This window comes from Myotis myotis, unplaced genomic scaffold (genome assembly GCF_014108235.1).
Source record: "Myotis myotis isolate mMyoMyo1 unplaced genomic scaffold, mMyoMyo1.p scaffold_m19_p_49, whole genome shotgun sequence".
Lineage (NCBI taxonomy): Eukaryota > Metazoa > Chordata > Mammalia > Chiroptera > Vespertilionidae > Myotis > Myotis myotis.
In genome coordinates this window covers 877806-893689 of record NW_023416356.1, presented here as the reverse complement: position 1 = coordinate 893689, position 15884 = coordinate 877806, and the positions used below count along the sequence as shown (strand labels likewise).

Sequence of the window (15884 nt, the reverse complement as noted above, 5' to 3'; positions counted from 1 at the left end):
CACCAGCCAATCAGCCACTGGCCCTGATGATCCATTAGCCACTGGTCCTGATGGTCGATCAGTCACTGGTCCTGATGGTCGATCAGCCACTGGCCCTGATGATCCATTAGCCACTGGTCCTGATGGTCAATCAGTCACTGGTCCTGATGGCCGATCAGCCACTGGCCCTGATGATCCATTAGCCACTGGTCCTGATGGCCGATCAGCCACTGGCCCTAATGATCCACCAGCCATTGGCCCTGATGATCCACCAGCCATTGGCCCTGATGACCCATCAGCCATTGGCCCTGATGGTCGATCAGCCACTGGCCCTGATGATCCACCAGCCAATCAGTCACTGGCCCTGATGGTCGATCAGTCACTGGTCCTGATGACCCATCAGCCTCCGATGGCCCAGCACTGTCCTCACAGGGACTGTCTGTTCTCCCTTCCAGGCCATTTCTTTCCTCACGCCCCTGGCTGTGATCTGTGTGGTGAAAATTATCCGGCGAACAGACAAGACTGAAATTAAGGAAGCCTTCCTAGGTAGAGTATCCATGGTTCTGGTTTAGGGGGTGGGTCAGGACTGAATTAGATCACTGGGTTTAAGAAAACCTCAGTTGCTCCCAGTTAACTTTCTCTCGGTCAAGTCAAGCTTGGGAGGAGCAAGACTAAGTGTTGTGAGCCCCACACTATTGTCTGTGTCTGTGGGTTAGGCATAGATGCACATAAATTCTTTAGTTAATCTCTTTTCATGCCTCCCACCCACCCCTGTCTTCCCGTGAGATTCGTCAGTCCGTTCGCTGCTTCTTTGTCTCTGGATCTACTTTTGTTCATCAGTTTATGTTGTTCATTAGATTCCACATACGAGTGAGATCCTGGGACACTTGTCTTTCTCTCACTGGCTTATTTCACTCAGCGTCATGCTCCCCAGGTCCCTGCAGGCTGCCCCCAAGGGTAAGGGATCCTCCTCTTTGCAGCTGCACAGCATTCCATGGTGTGACTCTCCACAGCTCTTACCCACGCGTCTGCTGACGGGCACTCGGCTGTTTCCAGATCTCAGCTCTTGTACATGGTGCTGCGATGAGCATGGGGCGCACATGTTCGCTCTGATGGGGTTTCAGATTCCAGGATGTCGTCCCGGAAGGGGGGTCGCTGGGTCAGAGGGCAGTTCCATGTTTAATTTTTGAGCAAACTCCAGACTGTCTGCCACAGTGGCGGACCCGTCTGCATCCCCACCCCTTGCCCTCACTGTTTCTTCATCTCCCCTCTGGTCTGAGACCCCAAAACCTGTGACTGTGGGGAAGGACCTCATGGTAATTTGCCGGCGGCTCTTGAGGTCTGGCTGTGGCGACGGCAGCAAGGAGCCCGTGGCTTTCTCCGGGCTTTTTCACTCTCAGTGAGTCTTCCTGAGGCCGCATTTCGAACTCGCACCCCAGACCCGCCTCCTACACATCAACAGAGAAGGGGGAGGTGTCGGGGTCCTGGTGGCCTAACAAGTGAGAGCCTGCCCTGGAGAAGTGACGGCGAGCCTCACGTTTTAAAAGCCCTGCTTTTCGGAACGGGGGGGGTGGGGGGGTGGGGGGGGTGGGGGGGGAGCTTTACAAAGCGAGGACCGGCCTGGCCGGCGGGGCTCAGTGCTTGAGCGTCGACCTGCGAACCAGGAGGTCACAGTTCCATTCCCGTCAGGGCACAGGCCCAGGTTGTGAGCTTGATCCCCGTGGGGGGTGTGCGGGAGGCAGCTGGTCCATGATTCTCTCTCATCATGGATGTTCCTCTCTCTCCCTCTCCCTTCCTCTCTGAGATCAATAAAAATATATTTAAAAAGCGAGGACAGAGACTAGGTGCAGCCTCCCAGTGTCTGGAATTGAGGACTTTCCAGGGAGGGGCTTCGTGCCCAGGCCCCTTTCCTCGGGCACCTTCCACAGACGGGACGCCATGCGCTCCCCTTCCCTGCGTGTCCAGTGGCCACCTCTGCATCACTGCTGGACCAGAGGAGTGAGGCTGGGCCCAGGCAGCTTCAGGCTTCAAGGGACACAGGCAGAGAACACTGTCCGTGGGACGAGAACCCCGTCTGGAAGGAGTGCTAACTCCCCAGCAGCAACGAAAGTGACCAGGGGCCTCGGAGCCTCTGGGACACTCATTAGTCAGCAAGTGCCCTCTGTTCAGGCCTCTTGCCGGCCAGCTCACACCACGTGGCTTGGAATTTTGTCAGCAGACAGTCTGGTTGCTGGCTGACCTCTCGAGCCGGCAGTGCTGTGGGGTGCTGTCGACCAGCCCTCACACCAGACCCTCAAACCAGGGTTGTCATTAGTCAGGAAGCTCTCGGATCAGGTCACTCATTTCCTGCCTCTGAACTCGGCTGTCTTCTCTCTGGTGTCTGTCGGTGAGAGGCCCATGCTGATGCCCTCGGGGTGCTGTTCAGATGGAAATAATCACCGGTCCGGGTCACTTCCAGAGTGAGGAGTCAGGCTGTGGTTCTGGCAGATTGTAGCTCACCATCGCTTTAATGAGGAGATGCCGTCAGCCCTCGATATTGTCACCCCAGATCCCCCTCTTCTCTCCTTCGGGCTTTGGGGTCAGGAGTGAAGCTGCCGGCCGTCGGGACATGACATGCAGTTTCCAGCTCGGCTACTTGGGTCTTTCAAAGACCTGCTCTGTGCAGGGCGAGCCCAGGGGTGCGGAGGTCGGGTGTGTGGGGTTTCGATTGACACCTCCCCTTGAAGTTCCCCGAGGCACCGGCAGCTCAGCTGGTGATGCTTCTTCTGGAGACTTTGTCTGTGCGAGAGGCCAGGCCAGGACCAGGTGGGAAGTCAGACCGGCTGGAGAACAGCAGGGCGCCCGCGGACCAGGGTGTGGGGGAGGCCCAGTCATGTCCGGGTGTCCTCACAGCCTGTCCGTGGTCATGGCTCCGGGACAATCGGCATGAAGACAATCCAGGGATCCCTTCTCTGCCAAGGAGACCTTCCAGCAGGCCCCGAGCTTGCGAGAGGGCAGGGAGGCCAGCGTTTAGGGAGGAGGGTCTGTGCATGCGGGATGCAATCAGAGGGTTTCCCTGAGCTTCCCCCTCTCGGTTCCATTTCTGCGCCCCCCTCGCAGGTGTGGTGCCTAAGTGGTAGGACCACACAGCTGAGCCACCTGTGGTCCCTCCCCCCTCCCCCCTGCCCCCCCACACCCCCCCCCCCGCCTTTGAGATATGCAGTCCCCCCCTCACACTCGGGTGGTAAACCTTCCTCTGACAAAGGAGTCCATTGGAACCGGCTGCTCCATTCTCTCTGCTCCCACGACTTGTTACCAGCAGGTGGGTTTCCATGTGCACGTGCACCACAGCTGCTCATCCACTCGCCTGCTGATGGCACGTGGGCTGCTTCCAGGTCTTGGCTGTTGTAACTAAGGCTGCGGTGAGCATGGGGTGCACACATTCTTTCCAAGAGGTGTTTGCGTTTCTTTGGATATATTCCCAGAAGTGGGATCACTGGGTCATGCTGTTTCTTTTTCGTTTTTTCTTTAATTTTTGGGTTTTGTTAGTCTTCACCCGAGGATATTTTTCCATTGATTTTTTAGAGAAAATGGAAGGGAGAGGGAGAAACACAGAGACAGACATCGGTGTGAGAGGCACATCGATCGGTTGCCTCCTACATGCACCCTGGCCAGGGCCGGGGATCAAGCCTGCAGCCGAGAGGTAAGTGCCCTTGGCCGGAATCGAACACGAAACCCTTCAGTCCCCGGGCTGATGCTCTACCCACTGAGCCAAATCGGCCAGGGCTACTGTTTCATTTTTAATTTTTTGAGAGAAATCCATAGTTTTCCACACTGGCTGCACCAGTCGGCAGCCCCACCAATAGTACACGAGGGTTCCCTTTTCTCCACATCGTTGCCAACGCTTAATGTTGGCTGATTTATTGATGATGCCATCCTGGCAGGTGTGAGGTGATAGATTCCTCAGCTGTAAAAAAGGAAATCTTACCTTTACGACAGCATGGATGCACCTGGAGAGCATTATGCGACATGAAGGCAGTCACTCAGAGAAAGACAAGCACCATAGAGTCTCACTCATGTGGGATCTAATAAACAAAATAGACAAATGAACAGGCGCATAGATACCGAGAGCAGCCTGACAGCTGTCAGAGGGGAGGAGGTTGGGTGAAAAAGGTGACGGGGTTGAGCAAAGAATAAATAAAACTGGTAGACACAGCAGTGCAGTGAGTACCAGAGGGAAGGCGGGGGTAGAAGAGGCAAGCGGGGAGTAAATGGTGATGGGAAGACACTAGACTTTGGGTGGTGAACACTCAGTGCAGCACACAGATGTGCACCTGAAACCTTTATAATTTCATTGACCAATGTCAGCCCAGCCCAACACAAACATTTTTAAAAGGCCGGCGGCTTTCTCCAGCTCATCCCTGTGCCCGCGGTGCCCCCTGGCCACTCCAGGCTCTCTGCTCGTAGGACAACAGGCTCATTCCCTGATGACTGTGAGCAGCTCTTTCCCGAAAATGTCCCCACGCGAACCTTGGCTGCCGTTGAGCCCTTCGTATTTGCCAGAGGGAAGGGCAGCTCCGTGCGTCATCGTTCAGCAAAGCAAGGGATGGCGCCCGAGGGCTCTCCGTGTACACGGCATCCGAGCTTCCGCACACGGACTCGCCACGTGTGAGGTCGCAATGAACACGGGCAGCTCCCTGATCCGTCACACACATCCTCGGATGGCCTGTCCCTCACGCATCAAAGTCCTTCGGAGCTGGGAGAGCCCCCTGCTGTGTGTTTTAGACGAAGTATTCTGGAATTCCTGGTGCTTCAGGCCAACTTTCTCAGAACCCACCAGGTCGAGGGACTCCTCACCTCAGACACAGCGCCTGCTGGATAGCAGGTGGGCAGCTGTTGGCAGGTGACAGGTCGACAGGAGGTAGTTGCCGCTATCAAACTGAAACGCTTCTGCACAGCAAAAGGAACCAACAACAAAACAAGAGGCAACAGCCAAATGGGAGATGGTATTTGCAAACAGGAGCCCCGACAAAGGTTTAATACCCAAAGCATATAAAGAGCTCAGAGAACACCACCAGTCAGACAACCCAGAAAAGAACGGCCATCGGGTGGGCCAACAGAGAACTTGTGTGCATAGACACATAACCTGGGGGTGCAGACAATGGGGTGGTGAAGGCCTGGGAGGGGGCGGGGCGGGCACAGGCTGGAAGAGTCAATGGGGAATAAAGGGAACATATGTAATACTTCCAAAATAACGATTTTAAAAAACGGCCATAGGCCCTGAGCAGACACCTCTCCCAGGAAGACATACAAATAGCCTATTGATGTATGAAAAGATGTCCAACCTCACTAGCAATCGGGAATGTACATCAAAACTACAATGAGAAACCACCTCACACCTGTTAGAACAAGACAGGTAATAGCAAGGTTGTGGAGAACAGGGAACCCTGGTCCGTCCACTGCTGGCGGGAAGGGAGATGTGCAGCCCGTCTGCCAACCGTACGGAGTCCCTCAAAAACCTGAATAGAGCTGCCGCACGACCCAGCAGTCCGTACCCGAAACCTCTATGACCATATTAACCAACGTCACCCCAATCAGTTTAATAAAATAAGAAGGAGAATCGCCAAATGGGAGTGTCCTCATTTGCAGAAGGACATTCTCATGAGAACTGGAGCTTAGAAGGCTGCAGAAGGAAGTGAGAAGTTCATGTTTCTCGCTTCCAGCAAAAGAAGCTGCCGGAGCAGCCTTACATCTGCCCGTGACAGACGGCCCCTCTGCGATACTGAGCATCAGTCGAGGAGGAGATCGGTACCAGCTCAGGACTCGGGATTTTTTGAGTTGCTCTCCAAAGTCCTGTCCTAATCACATTTTACTCGCCACCCAAATGTCCTGTTTTTAAAGCTGTTGGCTCGTCTTCCTACAGCCATAGATGAAACAGTGTTTTGTGATATGGGTGATGACTTTGACTTGAGACCAGCCGGTGACTTTTCTGTCTGTTGGTTTTGTCCTGTAGCCGTGTCCTTGGCTCTCGCACTGAACGGCGTCTGCACAAACACCATTAAGCTCATCGTGGGCAGGTGAGTCCCCCAAAGAAACGGCTGGTGACGGGCGCCCAAGGCCACCTGTGCAGGCACTGTGGCCGCGGATAGGATGCAGCACGAGGCAGATGCCGGCTCTCCTGGTTCCCTCGGACGCTGTCCTGGGTTGTGTCCTCAGCACAGTCTTTCCTCCCCTTCGAATTCCGAGCCCCTGTCTCAGGAAGCGGGAGGTCGGTAGTAAAAGGGATCCACCGACTCCACTTTCGGTGTTTCCAGTCCATCCTGTGCTCCACCCACTCCCGGCCGCGCGTCGGTTTTGCCTCCAGAATCCGTGAGGTCACCTTCTGTTGTTCCCTCGGGATAAGAAGGGTGGATCGGCATCCGAGATGCTCTGACCCTCCTGGGAAGTGATTTCCGTTCTCCGTGTCGTGCCTTCTCCCCTCCTGCCTGGGAGGGCCGGTCTCTAGAGAACAGTCAAAAGGCTTGAATTTGAAACCTGCCTGGGCCCTGACCAGCTAGCTGTTGGCCTCAGGCAGGTTGTCTCCCCTCCCAGCACCTTGGCCTTTACTGACCACCCACCTGGGCAGGTGCGGGCCGGGCTCCGAGGGGGCAGGGAAGGGACCCCGTCGGGCAGGCGGTCCATGACCTGGGCTGCTGCGCCCACAAGCAGCCCCTGCTTAGAGTTGCCAGGGGCCCTGCTGAACTGCTGGTTCTCAGGCCTGGGCTGCTCGGAGGGTGTGATTCAGACCTCTGAGACATGACTGACATTGATTATTGGCTATTATTGATAATTACTGGGGCCTACCTCCTAGAGCTGGGGGTGTCCGTGAGCCACTGTGTATGAACGGTGCCCCGATGCGTGCGGAAAAGGGGCCCTGTGTTTGCAGCTGTGCCCGCGGTGGCGTTACTGGGTTGACTCGATGAGAGGTGGTTGGCCATCGGCCATCGCACACCTGGGAGAAAACCCTCACTGGAACGAGGCGGAAAGGCAGGGTGAGGTGGTGGGTGCAGGAGCCCATGTGGGGGGCGGGGGGCGGGGTTCGGAGCTGGGTGTGTGTGACCTGGAGGGGTGTTCCCTTTCGAGCCTGCGTTCCGCACCTGGAAAGCGAAGATGCCCCAGGGGCTGCCGCAGGGTTGTCACAGGATCCGGGGACCGCACAGGTGTGCGCTCAGCACCATCTGGTCCCCAGGCTGAGCTGAGCCGAGGCTGCGGCAGGGGGCCCGGGCCCTCCCACCACACTGCGTGGTGGGTACTCGCTCATGGACCGCGACCTTCGGGGGTCGCTGAGACCTGCTGTCTGCGGAGGGGCAGCTGGCCACTCAGATTCCCAGTGAAGGGACAGGAGCCGCCCTGAGACCTGGATCCTGACGCAGCCTCAATGCAGGGCCTGGGCGGTTGGGCGCTGACCTCACCAGCGCTGAGGGAGGTTCCTCCTGAACCCCGTGCCCCTCAGGCCTCACCTTGTAGGTAGTAGCCTCCCCTTGGCAGACATGGAAACAGGCTCAGGAGACACTTGGCCTTCCCAAGGTCAGGACACTCGTAGGCGGCAGAGCAGGAGTCCAGCTGGGGGTCTCTCTGACCCGAGGCCTAAGCTCTACCCTGTCTGTCCTGTGTGGGACCCAGGGCGGAGCTGGGGTGTGGCCAGAGGGGCTGGGGTGTGGCGGGGGGTGGTGGTGGTGGGGGGGCTGGGGTGTGGTGGGAGGAGCTGGGGTGTGGCCAGGGGAGCTGGGGGGTGGTGGGAGGAGCTGGGTGTGGCCAGAGGGGCTGGGTGTGGCCAGAGGACCTGGCGGGGTCAGCTCGGGCTCGTTGTGACGGCAGCGTTTATATGGAATGTGTCCGTGGTGTCTTTTGTAGACCGCGCCCCGATTTCTTTCACCGCTGCTTTCCAGATGGGGTGATGAACGCGGAGATGCACTGCACGGGGGACCCCGAGCTGGTGTCCGAGGGCCGCAAGAGCTTCCCCAGCATCCACTCCTCCTGTAAGTGCCGCGGGACACGGGTTCCCCCGCGGTCCCCGGTCGCCCTGCGGGGTCAGATGGCGGGGACAGTGAAGGCCGGGAGTGTTGGGCACGGTTCACTGTCCTCACTGCGGGGGGCGTCGGCTCACAAACAGGACCTTCCGCTGGAGGGACAAGGGGTGGACGAGGCTCCAGCGTTTAGAAACGTTGGTGCTGCTGCTGCGAGCCCGGCAGGTGTAGCACGTGACCTTCACCCGTGTCCGTGGGACTCAGGCGCTGGACCGTGCTCACTGGGCCGCCGCCTTGTAGCTCAGGGTTCTCTCGAGTTTATTCCCTCGGAGACGGTACTGTGTGTGTGTGTGTGTCTGTGTGTGTGTGTCTGTGTGTGTGTGTCTGTCTGTGTGTGTCTGTGTGTGTCTGTGTGTGTGTGTCTGTCTGTGTGTGTCTGTGTGTGTCTGTGTGTGTGTCTGTGTGTGTGTGTCTGTGTGTGTGTGTCTGTCTGTGTGTGTCTGTGTGTGTCTGTGTGTGTGTCTGTGTGTGTGTCTGTCTGTGTGTGTGTCTGTGTGTGTCTGTGTGTGTCTGTATGTGTGTGTGTCTGTGTCTGTGTCTGTGTGTCTGTCTGTGTGTGTCTGTGTGTGTCTGTGTGTGTGTGTCTGTCTGTGTGTGTGTGTCTGTGTGTGTGTCTGTGTGTGTGTCTGTGTGTGTGTGTCTGTGTGTGTGTCTGTGTGTGTCTGTGTGTGTCTGTCTGTGTGTGTCTGTGTGTGTGTGTCTGTGTGTGTGTGTCTGTGTGTGTGTGTGTGTGTGTGTCTGTGTGTGTCTGTCTGTGTGTGTCTGTGTGTGTGTGTCTGTGTGTCTGTGTGTGTCTGTGTGTGTGTCTCTGTGTGTGTCTGTCTGTGTGTGTGTGTGTCTGTGTGTGTGTCTGTGTGTGTCTGTGTGTGTGTGTCTGTGTGTGTGTGTCTGTGTGTGTCTGTGTGTGTGTGTCTGTCTGTGTGTGTGTCTGTGTGTATGTGTGTGTCTGTATGTGTGTCTGTCTGTGTGTGTCTGTGTGTGTGTGTGTCTGTGTGTGTGTCTGTGTGTGTGTCTGTGTGTATGTGTGTGTGTCTGTATGTGTGTCTGTGTGTATGTGTGTGTGTGTCTCTGTGTGTGTGTCTGTACCACACATATGTACACATGTGTACCTCCACACAATGTGTGATCTGTTATAGATGTTCCAGCTGGGACCAGCCTTAAGGCCAAGACTAAATAGTGTGAATGAGGTGCAGGGAGGTGTGGTGGAGAGAGGGGTGCAGGGACATGTGTTGGAGAGAGGGGTGCAGGGAGGTGTGTTGGAGAGAGGGGTGCAGGGAGGTGTGTTGGAGAGAGGGGTGCAGGGAGGTGTGTTGGAGAGAGGGGTGCAGGGAGGTGTGTTGGAGAGAGGGGTGCAGGGAGGTGTGGTGGAGAGAACGGGACTTGGAAGGGTGGCAGTGCCCGGCCCTGCCTGGCATCAGCTCTGTGACAACCTCCCTGTGGTAAGTGAGGAGATGACGCCTGTTCTTGTGGGTGAGGGTTGGGATAAGCCAGTCGTCAGCAAACTGTGGCTCACAAGCCACATGCGGCTCTTTGGCCCCTTGAATGCGGCTCTTCCACAAAATACCAACTTCTGCGCATGGGCCACGAAGTTTCAATCACACTTTACGTGCGTACCCGCACGTGGTATTTTGTGGAAGAGCCACATTCAAGAGGCCAAAGAGCCGCATGTGGCTCGCGAGCCGTGGTTTGCCAACCACGGGGATAAGCAATGCTGACCCCAACATTCCTGCAGCGCCCGCCATTCCTAAGCATTCAGGTGCACTGTCTTACTTGAACCCCTCATATGTCAGGTACTTGGTGTGGCCCTTTAAATGGATGTCATTGTCCGTGTTGCTGTTTATTGTCAGAGCCGAGGTTCCAGGCTGTCCTGCGCGTTCGTTTTGTCATATTCACTGAAGGGCTTCATGCTGGACGCGGTGCCAGGCACTGGGGACACAACGGTAAACAAGATGCATCAGGCCTGGCCGCGTGGCTCAGTGGTTGAGCATTGACCCATGAGCCCCTCCTCACCCCCATGGGCAACATTGTGTGGGTTCCCTCTGGCTGTTTCAGACCTTTGGCTTTTAGCTCAGACTTCCAATTTGGGCCCAAAGATCGTTCAGGATATTACGTGTATTCTAAAAGTGAAAGCTCACATCACCACATGTCCTCTGTAATAGACATCTTTTGGGATATGGGTAGATTCATGGATTGATAAATGGGTGAAAGGAAGGAGAGAAATCAATCCATCAATCAATTGATCGATCAATCATGAGCCAATAGTGTTTCAGAAAACCCTCCTCTGGAAAGTGTCCAAGCCCTGAGTGGGTGCCTGACCTCAGCTGGCGCAGCCGTGGGAACATACGGCCTTTCTTCATGCTTCTCTGACCCGTACCTGGTGTGCGCGTCCTCAGAAAGATGTGTTCTCCCTTTCCCTTTTGCATAAAACTCAGAAACATCCCTGAGTAATGGCCATCGGGGTCTCCAGCCGCCGTCTCCCTCCCGGCTCACTCCGAGGGCCTGGGGCTGCCTCTCCTGTCTGCTGGCTGCTTGGGAAATCAGAGTCACTTCAGTGGTAGCTGGACCCAGCTTCGTTAGGAGGCAAAGTCGCCGGAGGACATGACACCGCTCTCTCCCCAGCCAAGTCGGGGGTGTGGGTGGCAGGGTTGGGCCACCTTGGGGAGTCAGGACCAACAGGACCCACTGCCCCAGACCTGCCCCAGCTGAGTGAGGGGCGTCCCAGGTCCCAGCAGCCCGGTCCCAGGGACACTCAGCATCTGCAGCACCAGCACCTTGTGGCTCCCACTGCTCCCCGGCTCGTTCTTGCCTGTAGACGCCAAGGTCGAGGTGCGGGGGGCGCCAGGGCCCTGTGGTGGTGAGCTGGGCCTGCGGGTCCCTGGAACGTACCGTTTCCTCACTCTGCCCCGGGGAGGGGGTCGAGGCAGTGCAGTGCGAAGGCCCGCTGGACGGAGGCTTGGCTGTCCTTCAGCTTCGCGTGTAAATCCTTCCCGGGAATGACACTTGGACCTGGGCCACCTTCCGACGCCCAGGTGCACACGTGCCGTCTTCCTCTTCCGTCCTCTTGCGTGGAGGCCCCCGACGCCTGGCGGCTCCTCCGTGGCTCCGGCCTTGAGACTGGGCTGAGCGTCCCTCAGAGCAGCCGAGCAGCTTCTTGAATAATTCACCGGGAATCTAGTCTGGGGCTCCCCAGCCAGGCTGGAGCGAGTTGAGTTTTCTCTCCGTGTGAGTCCGGGTTCTCCTGAGAAGCAGAACCAGTGGTGTAGCTATAATGAGATTCACTGTGAGGAAGTTTAATAGATAATTCGTGTAATTATGGAGGCTGAGATGTCCCGGGATCTGCCGTCTGTAGACGGGGGCGGGGGGGGGGGGGTGGGGACAGGAGAGCTGGGGGTAAGTTCCAGTTTGGGTTCAAGGCCCAAGAACCAGGTGCTGATGGCGTGGGTGCCAGTCCAGGGGCACGAGGCGGCGTTCCAGCTCACACTCACCAGCAGGAGACGAAGTTTCTCCCTTCCTCCACCTCATTTCAGAGCGGAAGGGAGAGGGCGAGAGAGAAACGTCAGTGATGAGAGAGAACCATTGATCGGCTGCCTCCTGCACGCCCCCTCCTGGGGATCAAGCCCACAACCCTGGCATGTGCCCTGACCGGGAATCGAACCCTGACCTCAACCTCCTGGTTCATAGGTCAGCTCTCAACCACTGAGCCACGCCGGCCGGGCCATAGGCCCAGCACTTAACCAGGGTCAGGACGCTGGCTTCCAAGAGCTCTGGTTGCCCTGCTCTCCTCCAAGGCTGTTTCCTGCCGGGACGCTCTCGCTAATGCCCTGTGACTCCCGCTCCGTCCACCTCCCGACTTTATACACCGCGATGCCTCCCGGTCCCCTCCAGCTTCTCCTCCGAGGGTCTGTTCCTTTCCTGACATCCTCACGGTTTGTAATCACTTCTATTTCTACTTCTGCTAAAGCCAAGAACCAAGCCTGTCTCCTTGTTCAGCTGAGCGTCATACCTGGCCAGCTCTGTAGCAGGGAGTGAATACAAGTTTGTCGAAAGAACACCTTTACGGTAGAATCCTTAGCCTCCTAGCCCCGTGGAGATGTGGATGGTCGCTGTTTTTCGAGGATGTGTGTGTCTTGTGACGTTCGCCTATTTTTCTAGATCCTGGCAGGTCAGGTTCTTCGTTTTGGACAAAACCTTGCATTGAGTTAGGGAATAAAGTCATCTTCCTCTAGACCAGCGGTTCTCAACCTGTGGGTCGCGACCCCTTTGGCAGTCGAACGACCCTTTCACGGGGTCGCCTAAGACCATTGGAAAACACATATATAATTACATACTGTTTTTGTGATGACTCACTGTGCTTTCATTATGGTCAATTTGTAGCCATGATGTTGGGGTCCCCGCACCATGAGGAGCTGTGTTAGGGGCCGTGGCGTCAGGAAGGCGGAGAGCCGCGCTCTAGACTCAGGCCCTTGGCTGCCTTGACTCCACGGTCTTTCATGGAATCCCAGCTTCTTGCTCTAACGAGTGAAACACTGAAGCCGAGATCAGGGCGATGCACCCCCTCTCCCCGGGGAAGTCGGACTCTGACTGGGTCACAGGGTGTTCACACTTTCCATCGCGTTCCGTCGTCGTTGGCATTGAGGAGTCTCCCCCCCCCCCTTCTGGGGCTCCCCACGTGCCCACCGTGCTCATTCCCAGGAGAGCTCCTGGCTGGTGGGCCAGTGGGCGCGTGGACTGAACTGATGAGTAGCTGCGGCGGCGGCTGCCTTTTCTTTAAAACAAACACACAGAATTGACTGAAGCCGTGACCTGCTGTCCCCTGAGCCTCATTCCCCACGGGGAGGGTTTGCTCAGTGATTGGAAGGCCGTCAGCTCCGCCGGTTCCGAGTCTGCCCGAGGGGCAGTGCCAGGCGGGAGCCAAGGAGCTGGTGCAGGGACAGCCTGAGAAACGCAGCACAGGGAGCAGGGCCCTGGCTCTCTCCCCCTGCTCAGGGAGGCAGAGCAGGCAGAGCGCCCCTAAATGGAGGGGGGTGCAGGCGCCCCTGGATGGAGGGGGGTGCAGGCGCCCCTGGATGGAGGGGGGGTGCAGGCACCCCTGGATGGAGGGGGGTGCAGGCATCAGGCTGCAGGAGGAGAGAGCCGGTGGCCCCGCTCCCTGCACTGCGTTTCACAGGCTGTCCCTGCACTCCCCCCATCGGCTCCCGCCTGGCAGCCACCCGCTCCAGCAGACTCGGAAGCCGGAGGAGCTGAATGTGAGGGGGCCAGACATCGGGTTCTCGACACCCAGTTACTGTTACCTGCTCTCTGCAGTTAGGATGCATGGGGAAGTGGAAGTTCAGTATAGAGTGAAGAGTAGGTCGCCTCTGACATCAACCAGTGCCTCCTCCAGCCCTGGACGGAGCGTCTGGGATGTTCTGGGGAAGCACCTGATCGTCCACAAGCTCGTCTTAATCCTCAGGAAAACACTCTGAGGAGACATTCCCATTGATCCCATGTTGCCGGTGAGACCACAGGTCAGGGATCTGCCCAAGGCCACATGAGTGTGGGTGGGGAAGCCAGTCCTCCACTGCAGGACACTGTGGTTGCTTCCATGTCTTGGCCACCGTGAATAATGTTGCAATGAACACGGGGGCGCGGGGGGGGGGGGGGGCGGGGATTTCTATTGAGGCTTCATCACGGAGGCTGATTAAGTCTTCATTTTCTCCCAGCCCCTCCCCCGCTCTGGAGAATGGGGGATTGGGCTGAAACTCCAAGCTTCTCATCACCTGGCCTTCCGGTGACTGGCCTCCATTCAGGACACACCCAGGCGCCCAGCCACAGTCGCCTCGTTTGGATAAAAGCTGTTCCCAGTGCTCATATCACTCAGGTTTTAGGAGCTCTCTGCCGGGAACCGAGGGCAGAGACCAATAGATGGTTGTTATCTCACACCTTCCCTCCTGTGTGGGCTCAAGTCCCCAGTCAAGGCAGCCTGGGGTCTGATCAGAAGGGTTGTTTTTTCCTAACAAACCAAAGTGCAGGTGGTACAACAGCTCACAAAAGGCAGGTGCCTTTGAGGCCATCTCCTCAGCTGGTGGCTGGGCAGTGTCGGTCATTACTGTTTCAATGACTCCTGAGGTCCCTGCACCCCCAGGAGAGGGTACATAAAGGGCTGCTGTCTTCGTAGTTGTTTCTCAAACATGTGCATTGCCATTCGAATCTTGCCATCACTTTTATGTTCTACTAAGGCCTTTGGAAGTAAAATGCAATTATTTTTCATAAAAATGTTATCTTTATGTAATCCTGCTCAGGCTCTCAGTAGCTCCCCTAACGGTGATATGGAACAGGGTAATTCCTCCCTTCTGAAGCCTTGTTCTTATATTTATGTTTCTGATCATTGTGGCACATCATCAAGACGGGGAAACGCAAAGGTTGTCCTGGGGATTGAAACTGCTTCCCATCTTGGTGACCGTTCGTAACTCTCTCTAGGGTAAGGAGTAGCATCTAATAAGAATTTTTCATTGAGTAGTGCAGGGTGAAGGGAGGGGGCAGAGTGGCTCTGTCATTTCAAAGTCCTAATCCTCCCGGGCAAGGCCTTGCCCACTCCCAGGACCACAGGGTTGACCAAAGGGCACCACCTTCTCCCCCTAAAGCCCGTTCTCCCCTGTTCCTCAGGCTTCCTCAGCGCCTTTGTGCATTGTGCCCAGGTGGGATTATTTTTTTCCCAGAACAAAGTCCTCTTTGAAGATGCAAACTGGTGTCACAGAAGGAGTTTATTGTCTGCTTTTTTTTCTGTTTGCATTTCTTGCCTCTGATATTTGCTTTCAGGCTAATTACCAGCATTTAGTTCCTTTTCCCCTTTGCTCATTCTCAAACAAGAATGCGCCATCATTTCCATTCTGAGATGGAAATCTCACGTGGCTCAGGTAGCTTAAGCGTCGCCCTGCCTAGAGCAGGGGATGAAGGGCATGCCCTTCTGTGGCCATGTAGGTCTTTCTGCCTCTAGGACGGTGGCCTGTTGCAGGGATACCTAACGGCCAGTCATGTGTGTTCATTCAGCTCCACGGATTGAATGAAGCTGCTCTTCCCTCTGTATTAACTCAGTTCTGACGGCCACGCGCCTACAGGGGTATAAAAACAAATGGGCAGTTAGCAGTCCTGTGACTGCATTCTGCCAAGGAATCCTATGGTTTTTTTCTTTTCTGTTTAGAAATAATTCACAGTTGTTGGTGGTTTTTTAAAAATACGTTTTTATTGATTTTTAGTGAGAAGGGAAGGGAGAGAGATAGATAGAAGCAGCAATGAGAGAGAGAAACATCATCGATCAGCTGCCTTATGCATGCCCCCTGCTAGGGATGGACCCACAACCGGGCTTGTGCCCAGACTGTGAATCGAACCAGCAACCTCTTGGTTCATGGTAGATGCTCAACCACTGAGCCACACCAGCCGGGCAGTTCATTTTTTTAAGGGCAGCATTAACCTTCAGTAAATACTAGTAATTTGACTATCTGAGCCTCTATTTCTCATCCATAAAATGGACCTATTAAATTACATCAGGACCCAAATCATTTCCCCTAAATTTTCTAGTTGGATTAATTGATATTTTTTTAGGTTGTTGAATTATTGCCATCAATAATTGCAATGAACTCTTGTCTTTAAAAGACATTTTAAAGGAATTATTGGTGTGAGATTCAGAAGATTTCAAGGATTTTGAGAATTCTCTTCAACCCAGCAAAGACAGGCTTTGTTTCCTACATCAGAGCACACGTGTCTCATGGCTGAGCGTTTAGAGAAGCGAGATTTTGTTTGAAAAGTTACTGTGCGCACTGAGTCTACTCTGCAGTTTTCATCAAGATTTTTCCTTGAAACTTGAACTCTGACTGGGTCGCT

General features: G+C 55.6%; 1 protein-coding gene across 4 annotated transcripts in view; it reads left to right on the top strand.

The window, feature by feature from the left end:
- PLPP4 (phospholipid phosphatase 4) overlaps positions 1 to 15884 on the top strand; it is a 42995-nt gene that overhangs the window by 22996 nt on the left and 4115 nt on the right. Inside the window, exons 3-5 of one of the 4 annotated variants that reach the window (XM_036307704.1) lie at positions 435 to 525; positions 5972 to 6035; positions 7887 to 7976. The exons of 1 other annotated variant lie outside the window; for it this stretch is intronic. In XM_036307704.1, the coding sequence (XP_036163597.1) occupies positions 435 to 525; positions 5972 to 6035; positions 7887 to 7976 (245 nt within the window). Of the gene's footprint in view, positions 1 to 434; positions 526 to 3259; positions 3381 to 5971; positions 6036 to 7851; positions 7977 to 15884 lie in introns of those variants that run through there. 2 more of the 4 variants (XM_036307703.1, XM_036307705.1) reach the window with 2 other exon arrangements.